At 45.8% G+C, this 20,274-nt stretch overlaps 1 protein-coding gene across 1 annotated transcript; it reads right to left on the reverse strand.

Annotated features, from left to right (window-relative positions):
- Window positions 1-4,838: 4,838 nt before the first annotated feature.
- Window positions 4,839-10,326, reverse strand: LOC123485052 (piggyBac transposable element-derived protein 3-like). The gene is made up of 5 exons (XM_045215908.1): window positions 9,695-10,326; window positions 8,220-9,544; window positions 5,692-6,026; window positions 5,000-5,072; window positions 4,839-4,879 (listed from the first exon to the last, which is right to left on the reverse strand). The coding sequence occupies exons 1-5, from the start codon at window positions 9,835-9,837 to the stop codon at window positions 4,839-4,841; spliced, it is 1,917 nt and encodes a 638-aa protein (XP_045071843.1). The 5' UTR covers window positions 9,838-10,326.
- Window positions 10,327-20,274: the final 9,948 nt, after the last annotated feature.

Below are 20,274 nucleotides of genomic sequence, written 5' to 3' on the forward strand. Positions count from 1 at the left end.
TTATGGTGTGTGTGTGTATTGTTACTGGATATCCCATGGTAATGGTGGATGCCTTCTCATATGCATATTATAACGAAGCTAAGCCTTGATAGCAGGGTAGATATCCCTGGGTGACAGAGTCCAATTTAGTACTACAATACGCAATGGGCTGTTTACGTCTTCCACTGCATGTTTCTTGCATAAGTACCGCCGTCGCATACCTATCACATCTGTTTGCCACATACAACAGGAATGGTTTTGTATAATCTGGGGCTGCAAGAGCCGGAGCGGACTGCATCTCTTTTTTCATTGTTTCAAATGCAATTAGGACATCACATTCAAGACTTGTTTTTGCTCGCTTCATCATGTGGCCCAAATCGTTGGCCTCCATTCCCTTGTTTACTAGTAAAGTAATGTGTGGGGCAGCACCAGAAACATTAGCCACAAAGTCTGAGCCGTCCCTGTCTGTTACCTCCATTGCTGCTCCCTGTTTTCCTATGACTATAATAATAATAATATAATATGCCATTTAGCTGACGCTTTTATCCAAAGCGACTTACAGTCATGCGTGCATACATTTTTTTGTGTATGGGTGGTCCCGGGGATCGAACCCACTACCTTGGCGTTACAAGCGCCAAGCTCTACCAGCTGAGCTACAGAGGACCATGTATTGAAACATAATTGGTACTGATTTCCCATTTGTGTTTAACAACCACAGCTGTTCTAAAAGATCATCATGATAGGGATCGTATTGCATGGTGCAATGATATTCAGATTTTCCTCTATCTGCTTCTGTATCTGTATCTGAGCCTGAATAAATTTACCCCACTTCTTGACTGTCTTATCTACTTCTGTCTCAATGCCCCCTAACCAATATACATTTGCTGCGCCCTGTGTCATTACCATTTGTAAGTTTAACCCTGCTTTATCTATAAATACACCTTCAGAGGAACAACGAATTTGTATACCCATTATGCATACGGCATCTCTTCCTAATAAGTTGACAGGGGGTGTGTTCTGATAGGAGTGTAGGGAGGGTTGCGGATTTGTCATCCGCTGTCAGGCGAACTGGAGCTGTCATTGGAACTCTGCGTTAATTAACTGCGTTTGTCCCGAGAATCCTACAGTTTTGGCGTATTTGCCAGACATGGGGAGATGAGAGGCATAATTTGGAATTGCACAAGTGTAAGTGGCTCATCATGGGTGCGCCTCTGTTTTCTATTTGAACCTGCAGCATAGGTTCTTGATCAGTTCGCGTAGTTAACACTGGAAACTGACCCTCCCCTGTAGGACTCTCTGGGCTCCCCTAGAACCCCTGATTGGGCCCTGCCCATGGGTTCACAGGACCTTGGAATTGTTTCTGATTTTGTTCCCAGCCGCCAGTTTGTTTCCAATTACTTTGGTTTCTGTTCCCCTGTTGTTGCCAGGGGTTTATGGGGCAGTTTCATCTATTATGCCCTGGCTGTTGGCATCCCCAGCAGGTTCCAGGTGGCCCTTGTGGGCCCCGGTTTTCTCCTTTTTGATTGTTTTGCAGAGTTTTTTGTTGTCTATTGTTATTATTCCATTGCTGGGGTTGTTGTGCATACACATTCACTACTGGTGGTGTGGGTTGCATTTGGGCCTGTGGCGTGGGAAGCAGTTGTGGCCCTCCGGAGGAGACTGCAGCCACCATTCCCGTCTCAGCCATAGGTTACTGGAGCCTGGATTTTCTTCTTCCCTCTGCTTGTCAGTTCTTCCAGTTGGAGTTGAGTCCGCTTTCTTTGAATGTCTCTCGCCTGTTCTGTGAGTCTCTGTTCATCCTTTCTGTGTTTTTCTACTGCATGTATCACATAGTCACAGAATTCTTTGTGTGACTTTGAGGTTAGTCCTACCACATCCTCCAGCCTGCTTTTCACTGGCTGGGGCATGGCCTCTATCACTGAGTTTCGGAACAGAGTTGTCATCAGTGGGACCCCTTCTGGGTCTCGTTCTGTTTCCAGTCTCCATCGTTTCATCTGTTCGTGTAGGTAGGCAACTGGATTCTCCGTTTCCCCCAGTGTTCCCCCTTTTAGTGACTTGGGATCAATTCTCGCCGGATATTCTTGTCTCAGTGCTCGCCAGACTTCAGGGCGGTGTGAGTCAAAGTCCATCCCGTCTCCTTGCGGGTCACTCACTTCTCTCCCCAGGTCACTGTTCCTCAGTACATCCTCCATTTTTGCCTTTCCTACCACCCTTGCCAACAGTGCCTTCAGATCCCCCACAGCCAGCAGTTTCCCCATGGTTTGCTCCTCAAAGGTTCTTATCCATTTTCCTGCCCCATCATGCACATCTGGCAGGCAGGAAACCAATCCCTCCAGGTCCTGTGATCCCCATGGAACATAATGTGCCTGGGTACCTTTTATTAAGATTGGATATTGCCCCTCATATTTTTTCAGTGTTTTCCTATTCAGCACTCTTTCCTCCTTTACTTCTTGGTTGCAGGCTCACTCCCATATTTCAGCCGCTACTCTTTCTTCCTCCTCCTCTAGTTCCCTGTCAGTCTGTTGTCTAACCCAGTTCTGTTCTTTCTCCCTTTCTTCCTTTTTTATCAATTTCCTCGTCATTTTGTCTATTTCTCTTCCTATTAGTTCGTTTGTTGCTTCGATAGTTGTCATATCTTCATCCGGAGATTCCCCATCGTCTTCTGTTGTCATCTTAATTTTTTCTAAAGCCTCCCTTAACCCTCCATAGCAGTCCAATCTGTTTGGATTTATTTCTGCCCTTTGTTTGATTCTCCTGCTTTTTTCGGGTCCTTTCTCTCCTTCGGGAAGGTGTAAAAGGAGTTATTTCTTTTTCCATTTCTATTTCTCCTTTTATCGATACTACTCCGGACACCTGGGGATATTGTCCACCGGTGTATGGCAGAGGTCAGAGGTCCCATGGACCAGTCCACTTTCTTTCTGTTTGTTTTCTCATCATCTTCTCTCAACACGTTTCTGGCTTCTCGTATGTTTTTCAGCAGTCCTTCTCCTTCTATTTTAAACATGTTGAGTACTTATTTTTCTCTTTCTCTTTTGGCCTTCCTCTTCTTTCCTGTGTCTTTTGTTTCATAATTTTTTTATTAGTGTTTCCATTTCCTCACACACCGAGACGTCAAACGTTCCTCCTTCTGGCCATTTGGTGCCCATCTTCCTGGTTTGTTGTTCGCATTTTCTAGATGTTTCTAATATTTCTCCCCTGTGTAGGGGATACCTAGCACTCAGGATTTCTACCACCATTTTATTCATATTTATACTCCCTAATGCCAGTCCCAAGATAATATTTGTCCTATTTTGGTAAATTATTTTTCCTAATTGCTTTTTATATTGGTACTCGCTTTTCTCTTATTGTTAATCTGTTCGTGCCTTTGATTATTTTAGCCAGAACTTATTTATCATGAATGTGTGTTTGGTTATTTCTTATATCTCCTGATGTCCACTTTTCTCTTGTGTGGAAAACCTCATGAATCTTTCCTTTGCGTATTTCTCCTATTGCCCAAGCACTGAATATCGAGTTATCATAAATATATGTTCGGTTTTTCTCTTATCTTTCCTGATGTCCACTTTTCTCTTGTGTGGAACACCTCATGAATCTTTCCTTTGCTCATGTTTTTCTTAACTTCAAACCACTTAGCTGTATGTGTGTTTCTACCCCTTGTACTTTAATGGGCATTCACACACCGTTCTCTCTTCCTCCCTTAGTGTGAGACCGGGTGCGTCCTCTCTACAAGGCTACACTTAAGCAGCGGTCCAGAAGAGGTGCACAAACCTTTCCCCACCAACGACAGAAACTTTCACACTTTTTTTTTCCATTACACATGCATTCACACTTTTCCATACGCTTTCCTAAGCGACCTGCAAATTCAGCCCCTTACCTGATTCACTTCCTCCACACAAGAAAAGCGGTATTATACATGATGTTTGTCTACCTATGCAACCCTCTTAGTGCTACACTTCCATACGCTTTCCTAAGCAACCTGCCAATTCAGCCCCTTTCCTGATTCACTTCCTCGACACAAGAAAGCGGTATCATACAGAATATTTGCCTACCTATGCAGCCCTCTAAATGACTCACTTCCTCAACACATTTAGAGCGGTATTCGCAGGACTTCTGCCTACCTATGCCATACGATTTCCTAAGCGACCTGCAAATTCAGCCCCTTTCCTGATTCACTTCCTCAACACAAGAAAATAGGTATTATACAGGATTTTTGCCCACCTATGCAGCCCTCTAAGCGATTCACTTCCTCGACACACCTAGAGCGGTATTCGCAGGACTTCTTATTTATTTTCTGATCGCCCAAACCGATGGACAGCCGCTCACGCTGAAGCTACCCAATTGAACAAATGCCTCAGATGAACAACCTCGATGATTGAATGCACGAATTGAGTAAACTAATCAAACAGATCGATCCGATCGTCCAGATGAGCAACCTGAATGAACCATAATGACCCAAGCGAACCACCCACCTGCCCGGACCGAGGAGATCTACTCTTACTTAAACTATTTTATATGTATTGTCACAGGCCGGCTCATAGCCTGTGGCAAAAATGAGGGGACATGAACAACAGTGCCAATCAAAAGGTTATTTATTGTAAACCACAAACGATTAAATTTAAAACACATAAAACAAATAAAAAGGAATGAGGTGTGGAAATGTCATAATGTAGGGTGTAGGTAAGGTGCATGGTTGCATGAATCTGTGTGTGTGAACATGACTGAGTGGAAACTAAGTAAACCTACAAAGGAACAATCAAAACAGGATCGTACCTGGAGGAGCAGGGAGAGAGAGAGAGAGAGGTTAGTGAAGCAGTTTTATATACCCTGAGCCCAGGTGGCTCCAATCACACCAACTCCAATCACTAACGACCCTCCTCTGCCTGCAGGAGGAACCGCCCCTGCACTGCAGAGGGGCCGTGACACCCCCCTCCTTAAAATGAGGGTCCCACCCTCAACCCAAATTACGACCCAACATATTTAAAACAATCCAAAATTCCTCCCAAAAAACGAAAAAAACGGATACCAGTCCCGGCTTCTAGCAGTAGCCCTGTGTCCCCTAGCTGACTGTCCGTCCTCAAACTCAGCAGCCCTGGTACCTGGGGAGCAATTTAAGAGAAAAGAGGCACAGACAGCCCGCAGGGGTCAGCAGAGAGAAAATACAAACTAGGCTAACGGAGCATCAGCAATGATATTATCCTTACCACTAATATGTCTAATATCAAGGTTGAATGGTTGCAAAAACAAAGCCCAACGCATCAGGCGCTGGTTTGGATTTTACAGGGACTTCAGAAAAAGAAGTGGGTTGTGGTCAGTGAACACAGTTACAGGGGTTAAACCAGAACCAACATAGACCTCGAAGTGCTGTAAAGCCCAAATGAGACCTAAAGCCTCCTTTTCAATTACAGAATAGCTTTGCTGATACTTATTACATTTCCGGGAAAAGAAACGGACTGGACACTCAACATTGTCATCATTTTCCTGGAGAAGGACAGCCCCAGCACCGATTTGACTGACATCTACCTGCAATTTGAAAGGTTTCCCAAAATTTGGTGCTGTCAACACGGGTGCCAAATACAAAAGAGCCTTAACTGCATCAAATGCCTCTTGACACTGGGTGGACCAGATCAATTCAGTCTTGGCCTTCAACAGATTGGTCAGCGGGGACACTACTACCGAAAAGTTTTTACAGAAAGCACAGTAGTACCCCGCCATTACCAGGAAGCGCATCAGTTCTTTCTTTGTGGAGGGCTGTGGGAACTGCTTCACAGCCTGAACCTTGGCTTCCACGGGACAGACAACACCCTGACCCACAACCTTGCCTAGGTATGTGACTGTACCTTTAGCAAACTCATACTTCGCCAAATTGATAGTCAACCTGGCCCACACCAGTCTTTCGAACAGGGCTTGCACTCTACAGACATGCTCCTCCCAAGAGTCTGAGTATATGACCACGTCATCCAAATACACGGCACACCCTTCCAGACCTGAGACCACCCGATTCATCAGCCTCTGGAAGGTGGCTGGAGCATTCCGCAAGCCGAAAGGCATCACTGTATAAGAGAACAAACCAGATGGAGTTATAAAGGAGGAAATCTCACAAGCTCTTTTGGTAAGGGGTACTTGCCAATATCCCTTTAAGAGATCAAATTTGCTAACATACTTTGCCGACCCAACTTGATCAATACAGTCCTCCATCCTATGAAGAGGGTAAAGGTCTGCTTTAGTATCATTGTTAACTTTTCTATAATCAGTGCAAGGTCTGAAAGTAGAATCAGACTTCTTGACCAGAAGACAGGGTGAAGCCCAATTTGAACAACATGGCTCTGCAATACCATTGTCCAACATATACTGCACCTCTGTTTCCAACTGCAGTCTCTTCTCCTGAGATACACGATAAAATCTGTTTAATAGGCTTAGCATCTCCTATGTCTATGTCATGCTCAATTAATTGAGTTTTCGATAGAGTGTCTGAAAACAAAAACAGGGTAGCTTCTAATAAGAGCTACCAATTCATCACGTTTCTCAGAGTCTAAATGATCTACCAAAACCCCAAGGTTTTGCAAAGTCTGGGACTTTTTCCAACCGACCTTGTAAGACCTCATCCGAAACCCTAACTACCTCCTCTTCTCCCCCCTCCACAAAGTTAAAGCCACAAGATGTAGTGACTGGAGCAGCAGTCAACGCTGACCTCACAGCTGGAGTGCCTTCCACTTTGCTTAGATCACGGGAGTGATACAATTTTAACAGGTTCACATGGCATCATTTAGAGGACTCCCTATGACCAGGGGTTTCAATAAGATAGTTCAAATCTGACACTTTGCGCAACACAGTGAAAGGACCACAGTATTTTGCCTGAAAAGGTGAACTTACAAGAGGCAAAAGAGCAAGTACATGATCACCGGGACTAAACTCACGGAGCTCAGCCTGTCTGTCATATTTTAGTTTCATTTTCTGTTGAGAACATATTCGTTTTTCTTTCGCCAGTTCACCAGCCCTATTCAACTTCAGCCTAAAACCATTTACATAGTCAATAAGTTTCCGAGGTGGTTCTTCAGGCAAACAACCATCCTGCAGCACCGCTAAAGGCCCACGAACCTTATGACCAAACACTAAGTCATTTGGGCTAAACCCTGTGCTTTCCTGCACTACTTCACGAGCAGCTAGGTACAGCCAAGGTAACCCCTCCTCCCAATCTGCAGACAGTTCTGTACAATATGCACGAAGCAAGGATTTAAAAGTTTGATGAAAACATTCCAAAGCTCCCTGGCTCTGGGCATGGAACGCAGTAGACTTGTTGTGTTTAACTTTAACTCTTCGGAGTCTGGAGCTTTTTTGGCCGTTTTTGGGTACCTTCAATTTTGCCCTGATATACTACATAAAGAAATGTTTACCAGACCAATGTTGGGTATCTTTTTTTTCAGCACAACCTCACCTATATGATCTGTTAGTAAGTTTTTCACTTTGACATACTATTTCAACACACTGGACCCAAACACACACAGAAAACACAAAGTCCGTTTAGAAAAAAGATGGTTTTTTTATTGTAAAACCCTCAAACATGGTGAACCAAGCATTTAAAAAGCTTCAAATTGAACCACAAGGTGCAAATATGAACATATAAAAGTATGTTGGTGATATATACAAGCAATAAATAACTATTTACAATAAAAAGTAGGTATAACCACTGGCGTTTTCTTCTATTCTAACCCTAAACCTTTTTGTGCCACTCCTCAAAACAGTTTCTGTCCAAAATGAAAAAAAAAGCTTCAAATTGAACCACAAAGTGCAAATATGAACATATAAAAGTATTCTTGAGATATATACAAGCAATACACAACTATTTACAAAAAAAAGTAGGTATAGCCACTGGCCTTTACCCTATTTGTGCCACTCTTCAAAACAGTTCCTGTCCACAATGACACAGAGAGCCACATCACAGGCCTTGCACTTCCATGGTGTGACAAACCTCTTCTTGTCAACTTGTTTACAGCGTTGACAAACCCTGCGGCCTGCTGTGGCTTTGTCTTTGGCCTCTGCAACATTGGCAATGGCCACAGAAACATGGCTGGTGCTTTTTTGAAGTGGAACCCTGTCTGGGTCACTCCGCACAGCTGGGCCACAAGTTCTGCCACAAAGTTCTTGTGCGTCATGGGTGTGACCTGTTGGGTCGCACTGATGTCACAGTGCAGGATGTATGCATTTGTTGTTCCCATGTCCAAAAATGCAGGAAGAGGGTACGGTACCAGCGAGCAGTTCTGCGATGGGTTGAGTAATACTGGAGAAGCTGGTCTGACAGGTCAACCCCTCCCATGTACTTATTGTAGGCCATGATGGGGGTAGGGCAGGGAATGTCTTTGCTACCCAGCGTCCAGGTCCTTCCTTCACCTTCCTCTTGATTGTCTCGCCCGAAAACGCTGGGTGGATTGTGGAGCACACCGACACCTCCCGCGTATCCATCCACTTCACAAAGACCAGGCGATCCTCTCTGATCCATCTCACAGACCCCCTCTTCGATTTGCTGGTGAGGGCATTTTCTCTGCCACTAGGACACCCTTTTCTGTTGCTTCTGTAGGTCCCACAGGCTCCAAACTTCATACTTCCCAAACTCAGGAACAGTTTTGGGCTGGTGTTGAAATTGTCCATATAAATATGGTATCCTGTACCAAGATGTGATGGCTGAATGAGGTCCATAACAGCATCATATGAAAGTCCATGCACGCTGGGTGTGTGTGCTTTCCCAACATACACGTTGAAGTTTAGAGTGTAGCCATTGTTAGACTCTGCCAACACAAAGAGCTTGATCCCCCATTTGTTAGGCTTGTCCTTCATGTACTGGGTCATGCCAGTTTTGGCTTTTGTAGCCACCATCCTCTCGTCGACTGACAGTTCCTTCTTAGGATGGTAATGAGCCTGGCAGGCAGTGCGAATGTCGTCCATCAGAGGTTTGACCCTGAACAGTTTGTCATGCTGGGGTGTACCTTTGCGCTGGTCATTTATGACATCCTCCTCTGGATCACTTAGGTGGATGTTCCATGAGATGGACCGGAATCTGTCTCTTGGCATGACCTTCGCTGGCAATGAAACAGACAATATGTGGCTTTGTTTCCAGTAGTCCTGGATACTAGGCAGAGTCACCAATGAGGTGTAGATGAGGAGACCCAGAAATCTGTGCAGTTCCTCCACATCAACGTCAGTCCACTGATATTTGCTCCCCTTCTGCTGATTTCTTGCTGCCTGTTTGTTGGTGTTTCTGCAGATTGTCCTCATTGTATCTGCGGCGAAGTAGAGCAGGAAGAGGTCCTTTGGTGTGTGCCCTGAATGCAAATCCACCTGGGCTCCTGGTGGTCTGCGGGGCATGAACCTACTGGCTTGTGGGGCAGTGTCAGGATCAGTCTCTGTTTTCCATGGCTCAGAGCTCTGTTCTGGCTGTGCTGCTGACTGGGCTGGAGATCTTGACCTGGTCTTGGCCTGATCCTTCCTTCCACGCCCCCTCTGTGATGGCCTCCGTCGGCTTGTTGTGGGGGTGGGGGCTGTTGATGGCCCAGGCTGCTCGTCGTCGTCGTCGTCACTATACAAAACAGGTAAACGGATTCAAGATTATTCAAAGTTCAAGATGTTCATTGGCATTTGCACTACAGTGAAGTAGAATAGAATACTATAGTAAGATAAACGAAAGCAATAAAACAAATTCATTTTAGAAAAATGTTTGTCTTCTTACCTCACGTTTTCAGCAACAAAATCAGGGTCCTCGAAGTCATCCTGGACACTCTCATTGTCTGACGACGAACTTTCCAAAGTTTCTTCATCGCTCATTTGGAATAACAAGTCGACGGCTTGTTCAACGTGAAGTGTGCGCCTCATATTGCTTCACAAAAACGATACTGCTGACAATAAAACTCTTGAAATACTAACAATTGAAATACTAACTCGTGAAAAACTCTCCAAAACTACTCATGAACTGAACTAATTCCTCTCGTTCGTTCTTTCGCAATGGCTAGTTGTCATGGGAATGAATGTTTATATACTCGTGTGCATCCTGAAGAACCGGGTTAGCACAAGCACACGTTTTTTTTCCGTTCCTTTTTATCACAAAAGACGACAAAGTTATTATAATAAATGCAAAGCGCTCATAAAAGAGCGCATATTTTGACGCACTTTTTTCATGGAATTGAAATTATCATAACTTTGGTTTTAGTTGGTGTATTTACATGAAACAAACACTCAAAACGTAGCTTCGGGTCTCCATTTCTGCATGAAATCGACGGCAGCCCTCTGCGTCACTTGGTTTGGATGCTGCGCGGTCCTAAAGCCGGCCCGCGATTTGAACGCGCCGAAGCGTTCGCCGACTCGGAAGAGTTAAGCTGTTTGAGAACCTGAGCAAATAAATGGGAGGTAAAGTTAGACCCCTGATCTGACTGGATGATTTTTGGAATCCCAAATGTTGAAATAAATTGAGTTAACGCTTTAACTACTGATTTTGAAGTTATGGTACGCAAGGAAAAAGCTGCCGGATATCTAGTTGCCTGACACATAACAGTTAATAAGTAGCTATGACCTGACTTGGACCGTGGTAAAGGCCCAACACAATCGATAATAAGACGCTCAAAAGGTTGCCCTACGGCTGGTATTGGATACAAAGGTGCTGGCTTTACAACCTGGTTTGGCTTGCTTGTGCGCTGACACGTATCACAAGTTTTAATAAACTGAGCTACATCCCTTTTTAAACATTGCCAGAAAAAATAACGGAGTATGCCATCATAAGTTTTACGAACACCCATATGACCTGCCACATCACCATGTGAAGTTTGCAACACTTTATTTCGCAGAGTAGTAGGTACAACTATTTGAAAGACTGGTTCTCCTAGAACCTAATCATAGTGTGGAACCCATTTCCTGACCAACAGCCCATCAAGAAGAAAATAATACTGAGCACTGTTCCTCACCACTGAAACAGGAACAACTTTATCAAACAGATCAGCCAAGGTAGTATCAGCCTTTAGCTCAGCTATCAATGAATCTCTAGAACTAGTCAACTGTTCTGTCTGGAGTTTAACTGGCAACTCAAGACTTTCTGGCTTACTCTCAACCTTATTACGAGAGGCAGCGCGGGTAACAGCATAAACTGGAAATACCTTAGGAGACACACAGTTGAGATCTGGAGATACCCTTGCTGGGGACACTGAAGGTTGCTTCATAAAGATGTTTAATTTGCCATCTGCCCACACCTTACTACCCGCCAAGTCATTCCCCAAAATCATGTGTACTCCCTCTACTGGCAACTGGGGTCTAACCCCAACATCTACAGCACCCTCTACCAGACCACATTTTAGGGTAACTTCATGTAAAGGAGAGGAGAATGGAAATAAACCCATACCACGTACCATTACACATCTGCCAGCATCAGACTCATTAGAGAATGGCAACACAGATTCCAAAATAAAGGAATCCAAAGCTCCAGTGTCTCTTAAGATCTTGATTGAAACATTTTGGTTGCCATCTACCAGGGACACTACACCATCTGAAATAAAGGCTGAAAAATCACCGTGGGAAGACTGAGAATCAAACTCAACTTGTGGCTGAAAAAACTCACTCTGGTGGTCAGAGATTGTAACAGGAGCTGCCATCACAGCAGGTTTAACTTGACCTGACATTTTTAATTTAAGTAGAGGACAATCTTTCTTCCAATGTCCTTCAACTAAACAGTAGCGACAGGTATTAGCATTAATCGGTGCTTTAAGTCCTCCAGACCCAAACTTCTGCTGAGGCCTTTGGAAAGAAACTCAAATAAAAGGTGACCTACTATTCCTAGAAGTAAAGTTATTTTTATGGTACATGTCACTGTTTGACTCAAAATGGCTTTTATGTGTTAGCATGTACTCATCTGCAAGGACTGCTGCATCACTTGGAGACTTAACTTTGCGTTCATTCATGTATGTAGCAACCTGGTCAGACATATAATTTTTTAACTGTTCTAACACAATCAAATTATACAGACCCTCAAAAGTACTAACTTCAGAAGCTGTACACCAACGATTAAATGCAGAAGGCAAATCACAAACAAACTCAGAATAGGTTTGTGAATCTAACTTTTTCCTGTAACGAAAACGTTGACGATATGCCTCTGGCACAAGCTCGTAGACCTTCAGAACTGCTGATTTAACTTTATCATACACTTTAGTGTCAGCTACACTCAGTGCTACAAAAGCCTCACGTTCTTTACCTGTAAGTACACATTGCAACAACAGTCATGTCCAAATCTGACCAAGCTCTAGCTTCTGCAATACGCTCAAATAAAGCAAAGTATGTGTCTGGATCTGACTCATCAAATTTAGGCAACAAACAAAGATTACGTGAAACATCAAACTGTGGTAGTCCTTCTGGTCTATTAGCATTTCTCAATCGCGCTATCTCCAACTGCATTTGCAACAGCTCCCTCTGCTGCTCAAAAGTTAACGAAAGACTGAAAACTTGTACCCTCACTACTAGCAGTTTGACCTGAAAAAACACCTATTTCCATAAGACCCTGATTTAATTTACAGTGAGGGAAAAAAGTATTTGATCCCCTGCTGATTTTGTAAGTTTGCCCACTGACAAAGAAATGATCAGTCTATTATTTTAATGGTAGGTTTATTTGAACAGTGAGAGAAAGAATAACAAAAATCCAGAAAAACGCATGTCAAAAATGTTATAAATTGATTTGCATTTTAATGAGGGAAATAAGTATTTGACCCCTCTGCAAAACATGACTTAGTACTTGGTGGCAAAACCCTTGTTGGCAATCACAGAGGTCAGACGTTTTTGTAGTTGGCCACCAGGTTTGCACACATCTCAGGAGGGATTTTGTCCCACTCCTCTTTGCAGATCTTCTCCAAGTCATTAAGTTTTCGAGGCTGATGTTTGGCAACTAAAACCATCAGCTCCCTCCACAGATTTTCTATGGGATTAAGGTCTGGAGACTGGCAAGGCCACTCAAGAACCTTAATATGCTTCTTCTTGAGCCACTCCTTTGTTGCCTTGGCCGTGTGTTTTGGGTCATTGTCATGCTGGAATACCCATCCATAACCCATTTTCAATGCCCTGGCTGAGGGAAGGAGGTTCTCACCCAAGATTTGATGGTACATGGCCCCGTCCATCGTCCTTTTGATGCAGTGAAGTAGTCCTGTCCCCTTAGCAGAAAAACACCCCCAAAGCATAATGTTTCCACCTCCATGTTTGACGGTGGGGATGGTGTTCTTGGGGTCATAGGCAGCATTCCTCCTCCTCCAAACACGGCGAGTTGAGTTGGTGCCAAAGAGCTCAATTTTGGTCTCATCTGACCACAACACTTTAACCCAGTTCTCCTCTGAATCATTCAGATGTTCATTGGCAAACTTCAGACGGCCCTGTATATGTGCTTTCTTGAGCAGGGGGACCTTGCGGGCGCTACAGGATTTCAGTCCTTCACGGCGTAGTGTGTTACCAATTGTTTTCTTGGTGACTATGGTCCCAGCTAACTTGAGATCATTGACAAGATCCTCCCGTGTAGTTCTGGGCTGATTCCTCACCGTTCTCATGATCATTGCAACTCCACGAGGTGAGATCTTGCATGGAGCCCCAGGCCGAGGGAGATTGAGAGTTATTTTGTGTTTCTTCCATTTGCAAATAATTGCACCAACTGTTGTCACCTTCTCATCAAGCTGCTTGGCGATGGTCTTGTAGCCCATTCCAGCCTTGTGTAGGTCTACATTCTTGTCCCTGACATCCTTGGAGAGCTCTTTGGTCTTGGCCATGGTGGAGAGTTTGGAATCTGATTGATTGATTGCTTCTGTGGACAGGTGTCGTTTTTACAGGTAACAAACTGAGATTAGGAGCACTCCCTTTAAGAGTGTGCTCCTAATCTCAGCTCGTTACCTGTATAAAAGACACCTGGGAGCCAGAAATCTTTCTGATTGAGAGGGGGTCAAATACTTATTTCCCTCATTAAAATGCAAATCAATTTATAACATTTTTGACATGCGTTTTTCTGGATGATTTTGTTGTTATTCTGTCTCTCACTGTTCAAATAAACCTAACATTAAAATTATAGACTGATCATTTCTTTGTCAGTGGGCAAACTTACAAAATCAGCAGGGGATCAAATACTTTTTCCCTCACTGTAGGTCACACAGTAGAATCACATGTAATTTGTCATTTGAAGCTGGTTTGTTTCTGGTGTGTTTGATCACTATCAGGCATGGAGTTTCTGCTCCCAAAGTCAGGCTTCTTCTGCAAGGTGTGTTCTAAGTTCTACAGCGGAACTGACAAGTCAATAAAAACCACTGCAGGAGCCTCAAACACCATCAGAACCTGGAGGTGAGAACCCCTGACAACCAATCAGCCACAACACTGACAAATCAACAACCAATCAGCAAGAACATTTTGTCAATCATGGGTGGGGCAGATTCCCTTTCAATTTAGTCAATTCAGTTAGTAATCCGAATTGGAAATTCCATTTGCTTCTTGAATTTAAATGGAATGGAATCCAATGACTCACTACTGCAACAGTTGATTTCTACAAAAGGGAATTCTCAGTCAACATAAATACATTAAAATCATAATAAATAATACATGAATGAAATAAGTAACATTTACTAATGATATGTTTAATTTATATAGCGCTTTTCATTACAAGAAGAATCTCAACAACTCAATTTGCCTAAATGATCCCTTGGCCAATGTGACACAGTTTTACATCACATCTCCAGGAATTTGCATCAACAGCCTCAGCTGCTGGCCATGTTTGTTTCTCCCTGTAGCTCAGCCACTTTGACTGTCTAATGAGAACACATTTGGAGCAAGGCTGACCTTGGCTGGCACCGTATTCTCTATTTAGTGCACTACTTTTGAACGGGCCTTAAACATGCTCTGGTTAAATGTAGAGCACTATATATTGAATAGAACTCAACTAAACCTAAGACACAGAATCACATTAATATAAATCACTGTTCAGAACTCTTCAGAGCAACCTTGTCAAAGATAGGTTCAACAGCATGTTTAAAAAAAAATCACTATGATATGGATGGTTGTAGTGCATCAATATCTTCTCATAAGACATTACTGAAGCATTATGTAGATATTATAAGAGATAAGATAACAAAGATAATTTCATTGTTTGCTGTTAGTCTCGTTCTACCATTGATGATTACAAAAATAATCTCACTCTCTTCTGCAGGTCAGAAGTAAACGATTAGTTACCGGAGTGTAACTCCAGTTCTATGAGTGGAGCGGAGCCCCATAGGGGAGCTCTGCTCCTAATGGTTTACCCTCTGCCCTAAGGCAGCAGCAGCCTGAGACAAAATTATGCACACACCTACAGCCAATAGGAGTACAGGTGTCCCTATAAGAGGGGGTGCCTCCCCTCAATCAGCCTCCCGAGATATTTTTCTTCAGCGAGACTAGAGAGGGTCGGCAGGGCCTTAAGTCCTATGGGGCTCCGCTCCACTCATAGAACTGGAGTTACACTCCGGTAACTAATCGTTCTATATCGTGGAGCTCCGCCATATAGGGGAGCTCTGCTCCTAATGGTTTAAGGCGGAGCGTAGCGCTCCAAAATGTACTCCCTGCCAAGCCTAACACTTCCCATCGAAACGAGAAAGTCAAGCCTAGCAATGGCTGCAACCGAGTCCCGCAGTACTACAACTAAAAAACCCTACGGGCGTCACAATATACCGCGTCATCGGTTAAAAAAAAAAAACACCTAGTCTAATGGCAATGCCAATGACTAGTGGGCAGATCACCAGAATAGAAGCCATACTAATCTGTACTAGCAGATAGATGTGCCTCAATATCCTGTGAAAACACTACCGACCACTAATGGAATGACATCAAGTGTCACTCTACATTATGAACGCGGTAGACCGCCTCACTCACTCAATGGAATCCCAGAGATTAGTGGGCAGGAACAAAAACATGAGTCATACTAACTGAACAAGCAGATAGATGACCTCATATTCTGTTAATCAACGCATGCCTCTACTGTACTGATCCTGTCAGTCAGGATTCATGTCACAAAATATGTTTTCTTATCCAAAGCGGACCTGATGGAAACCCAGTCCATAGTCCTGCTTTTCCCTCTCTTCCTAGCTCCAGATCTCCCTTCAGCTATGCTGAGTACAGACCGAGCCAAAGAGTTAGAAAACACATCTGTCAAAAACACGTCTTCCTAACCAAAGCGGACCTGATGGAAACCTGTGTCCACAGTCCTGCTTCTCCTCTCTTTCTTGCTCAAGATCTCCCTTCAGCCACGCTGAGTACAGATCGAGCCAGAGAATTAGAAGACATATCTAAGAGATAGAAACGGATAAATGGAGACGGCGTCGACCAGGATGCTGCTCTACAGATATCCTCTACTCCTGTTCCTCTAAAAAGGGCAGTATAAGCCGCTACTCCACGAGTGGAGTGAGCTCTGATACTCTGAGGCAATTGCCGCCCTGCTACCTCATAAGCTGTCTCAATGCCTTCACAAAGCCAGTGAGACAGCCTCTGTTTTGAAAGTGGTCTACCTAGTGCAGCCGCACCGTGACACACAAACAACTGAGGCGATGACCTAATCGCTGCTGTGCGCTCGACGTAACACGCCAAAGCGCGTACCGGGCACAGGCGATGGAGCTTCTCCTCACTCCTCTCTCTATGAGGAGGAGGAGAAAAAGCCCACAGCTCCACGGTCTGTGACCTATATGAACTCTTAATAACCTTCGGCACAAATGCCGGGTTAGGACGTAACACTGCTCTGCTCAGGTCACCATTGATGGCCAGGCAGTCAGGTCTCGTCGAAAGAGCACACAAATCACTGACCCGCTTAGCTGTAGTCAAAGCGAGCAACAGTGCTGTCTTGATAGACAGCATCTTGAGGGGTATTTGATTCAATGGCTCGAACGCGACTTACATAGCGCTTCAAGTACCAAAGCCAAATCCCACTGAGGAAGCGTGACTCTAGGTGTTGGCCTAAGTCGCCGCGTTCCTAATAGGAAGCGTTTCACTAGAGGGTGACTAAAGACATTGTCTCTGCCAAAACCCTCATGACAAGCTGAAATCGCTGCTGCAAACACTCTAATCGTGGCAGGCGATTTTTGCTTATCAAACATGAGCTGCAGAAAAGAGAGAATACTCTCCACCTGACAGCTCATGGGGTCCACACCTTGTGTGACACACCATCGTGAAAACACGTTCCATCTACTGGCATACATCTTAGAAGTGGAACTGGCACGTGAACCCTTTATGGTCCTGATCACTGCATCAGATAACCCACGGCGCTCTAGCCTGTCCCTCTCAGCAGCCAGGCCTTCAGTGGTTGGCCGATTATGGGCAATTTCCCTATCGTGCCAGCCGCCTGAGACAACGCGTCCCGTCGATGTGGAATTGGCCAAGGTGGCGCAATCAACATCTGACTCATCTCCGCAAACCACAGAGCCCCCGGGCGATCGGGGCGCTATCAGTATCACTGACAGCCCCCTGACCTCACCCTGGCTAGCAGTGGGAGAATGCAGGACAGCGGAGGGAATGCATACAGGAGAACTCTCGGCCACGGTTGGTGCGCAAAGGCGTCCCTTCCCAGTGGCGGTTCGTCCTGTTCCCTCAGAGAGAACCACAGAGGACATTGCGCGTTCACGCGTGACGCGAATAGGTCCACCTCGGCTCTCCCGAATTGTTCCCAAATCTGGAGAACAATGTCTGGATGCAGACACCACTCGTCGTCTCGAGGACCCCCTCTTGACATGAGGTCTGCTCCTACGTTCAAGTAGCCCGGAATGTGTGCTGCTCTCAATGAGCGAAGGTGCTCGTGAGCTCACAGCCACAATTCCTCTGCCGCCCGATGGAGAGCAGGAGACCTGACTCCACCCTGGCGATTTATGTGGGCTACTGTGGTCCGGTTGTCTGACCAGACCAGCACATCGCGACCCCGAAGGGTAGACGCGAAGTGGGTCAGAACCAGTCGAACCGTTTCCAACTCCAGGAGGTTGATGTGACGACCTGATTGAGGCCACACACCTCCTATCGCTTGTGTCTGACATGTCCCTCCCCATCCCGTCAGGGACGCATCCGTGAATACTGGGATGTGAGAGGACACCTTTCCTATCGGGACTCCGTGCGTGAGAACGCGCGAGTTTCTCCAATAGTTTAGGTCTGCACTGAGCGAGAGGGGAACCACCACCAACCGATGACGTTGACGCAATGGGTCTAGTCTTAGTTCGGCGAACCATCGCTACGTCCTGCGCATGTGCAGGAGTCCCAGCGGAACCACAGAGTGGGCTGACGACATGAGACCCAAAAGTGACATGATCGACAGCGCCGTCACAGTGTGATTCGGACGACACTTCCTTAGGGCTAGCAACAAGGCTACCCTTCGGGGGTCCGAAATTCGAGCCCTCATCCTCACAGTGTCTAGCTGTATCCCCAGGTAGACAATCTGATGAGTGGGCCAGGCGCGCTCTTTTTCCAATTCACAGCGAACCCCAGACTTGTGAGATGCATCACTGTCTGTGTTGTGTGAGTGATCGCCAGCTCTGCTGACGGGGCGAGAACCAGTAGGTCGTCCAGGTAGGCTAGTAGCCGTATTCCCTGACGACGCAACGGTTCCAAAGCCGCCTCCACACACTTGGAAAATGTGCGAGGTGCCAGGGAGTACCCAAATGGCATCCTCGTGTATTCGTACGCCACCCCTTGAAAGGCGAACCGCAGAAACTTCCTGTGACGCGGCTGAACCGGCACATGAAAGTACGCGTCCTTTAGGTCTATGCTCGTACAAAAGTCCCCTCTCTGGACACATTCCAGCAGACGTTTTGTCGTTAGCATTCAGAAGGGCCGTTTGGTTATGCTCTCGTTGAGAATGCGTAAATCCAAAATCGGCCTCACTCCCCCCGTCTTTTTGGGCACTAGGAAATAAGGCGAATATAGCCCTTTGTTCCTTTGCTCCCGGGGAACTACTGTCACCGCCTCCTTCGCCAAAAGTTCCGTAATCTCTGTCATCAGAGCAGCCACTTTGTCTGGCGTTTTCATCACTGTCTCCACCACTCCCTGAACGGGGGTGGGGTCCGGTGGAATTGGAGAGCATAACCCTTCTGCAACGTCTGTTCTAGCCAGCGTGAGAGGGTGCAGCTTCTTCGCCACTGCCAGCAATGCAGAGAAAGTGGCTGGGCGCGAAGCTGTGGTGCATCCATTAGGAAGGACCTGTATTCCTCTATGGCCCTTACCGCCACTGTTCCCCAACATTGAAGTGGTGGAACAGCCCAAGGTGGGCCTCCCGTGAAAGGGAGAGGAAATGCGTTCTGAGAAAGAAAGAGGAGTAGGGACGTCGGTTAAACCCGTAACCGTCGTATTCCTGCCCTGCTTGAACGCATCTCGGGTCTGAATTGCGCTGACCGAGGCCACAGCCTGCGGCAGGGCACCATCCCCAGCAAGCGATTGCGTCATCTTAGGTGACTGCAATTCGCTATCAGAGCCCTTCACTACAGTACTCCTAGAAGTCTGTAGTATGAGGTCTCTATGAGGTAAAACAAGGCGGCACCTTGATACCTTCTTAACTTTCACCTTCTGTGTGTGTTCAACTCTGCACCCCTGGTGGGTTGATTCACGCTCAGTGTGGTGAGTACTGGCTCGTTCTGTCAGGGGAGCTGATACTTTGGTTATACCCATAACGCTAGTAATCCTGCCCTCCGTGAACGTAGCATGGGTCTGAATCGCATTAACCGAGACCTTGGTCTGCGATAATGCGCAGTCCCCAGATAGCTGCTGTGTTACAATGCCTGGGGGCGCCGATACTCTGGGCACCTTGGTGACCGCGGTAATCGGACCCTCCGTGAACGCAGCATGGGTCTGGCTCGTACTAGTGGAGACCTTTAATCTGTACTAGTGCGCCATCCCCAAATAGCGGCTGCGTCCTCATGTCAGAATCTGACCGGGACTGGTGCATTCTATGTAAAGCACTTCTTATACGTGAAGTGTGATGTGACGACCTGATTGACGTCTTCTGGATACCTACTCTTAGTGCCTGTTCAGCAACGCACCCTCGGTGGGGTGGGCTGAACGGCTCTTAGAGTGGTAAGGAAGAGAGGGTGAGATTCGGACGTATTATGGAAAAGAGGCTATTTTTTGACAAAGTCAGGTGGAGCCAACTCTTTATTAAACACATCAACAAAAGCATTTACATCAGCACCCGTCCCTTCAACCGAAGGGTGGGGGGGAACAGTGGGCACGTTCGACACCATCGATGCGTCCTCCATCCTCTCCCCCGCGTCCCGTCACGTACGCCTCCTCTTGCCTCCCTTGGAGGGCCAGGTCGGC

The sequence above is a fragment of the Coregonus clupeaformis genome, unplaced genomic scaffold (assembly GCF_020615455.1).
Source record: "Coregonus clupeaformis isolate EN_2021a unplaced genomic scaffold, ASM2061545v1 scaf0550, whole genome shotgun sequence".
Lineage (NCBI taxonomy): Eukaryota > Metazoa > Chordata > Actinopteri > Salmoniformes > Salmonidae > Coregonus > Coregonus clupeaformis.

Excerpts from the sequence above, each read along its gene's own strand:
- LOC123485052 (XM_045215908.1), bottom strand. The coding sequence starts at position 9,837 with ATGAGGCGCACACTTCACGTTGAACAAGCCGTCGACTTGTTATTCCAA. Across the intron at positions 6,027-8,219 it reads CATCGCAGAACTGCTCGCTG|TGATGCCTTTCGGCTTGCGG; the intron begins GTACCGTACCCT and ends TCTCTTATACAG. Across the intron at positions 4,880-4,999 it reads ACTGCTAGAAGCCGGGACTG|TGCAGGGGCGGTTCCTCCTG; the intron begins GTATCCGTTTTT and ends GCCCCTCTGCAG.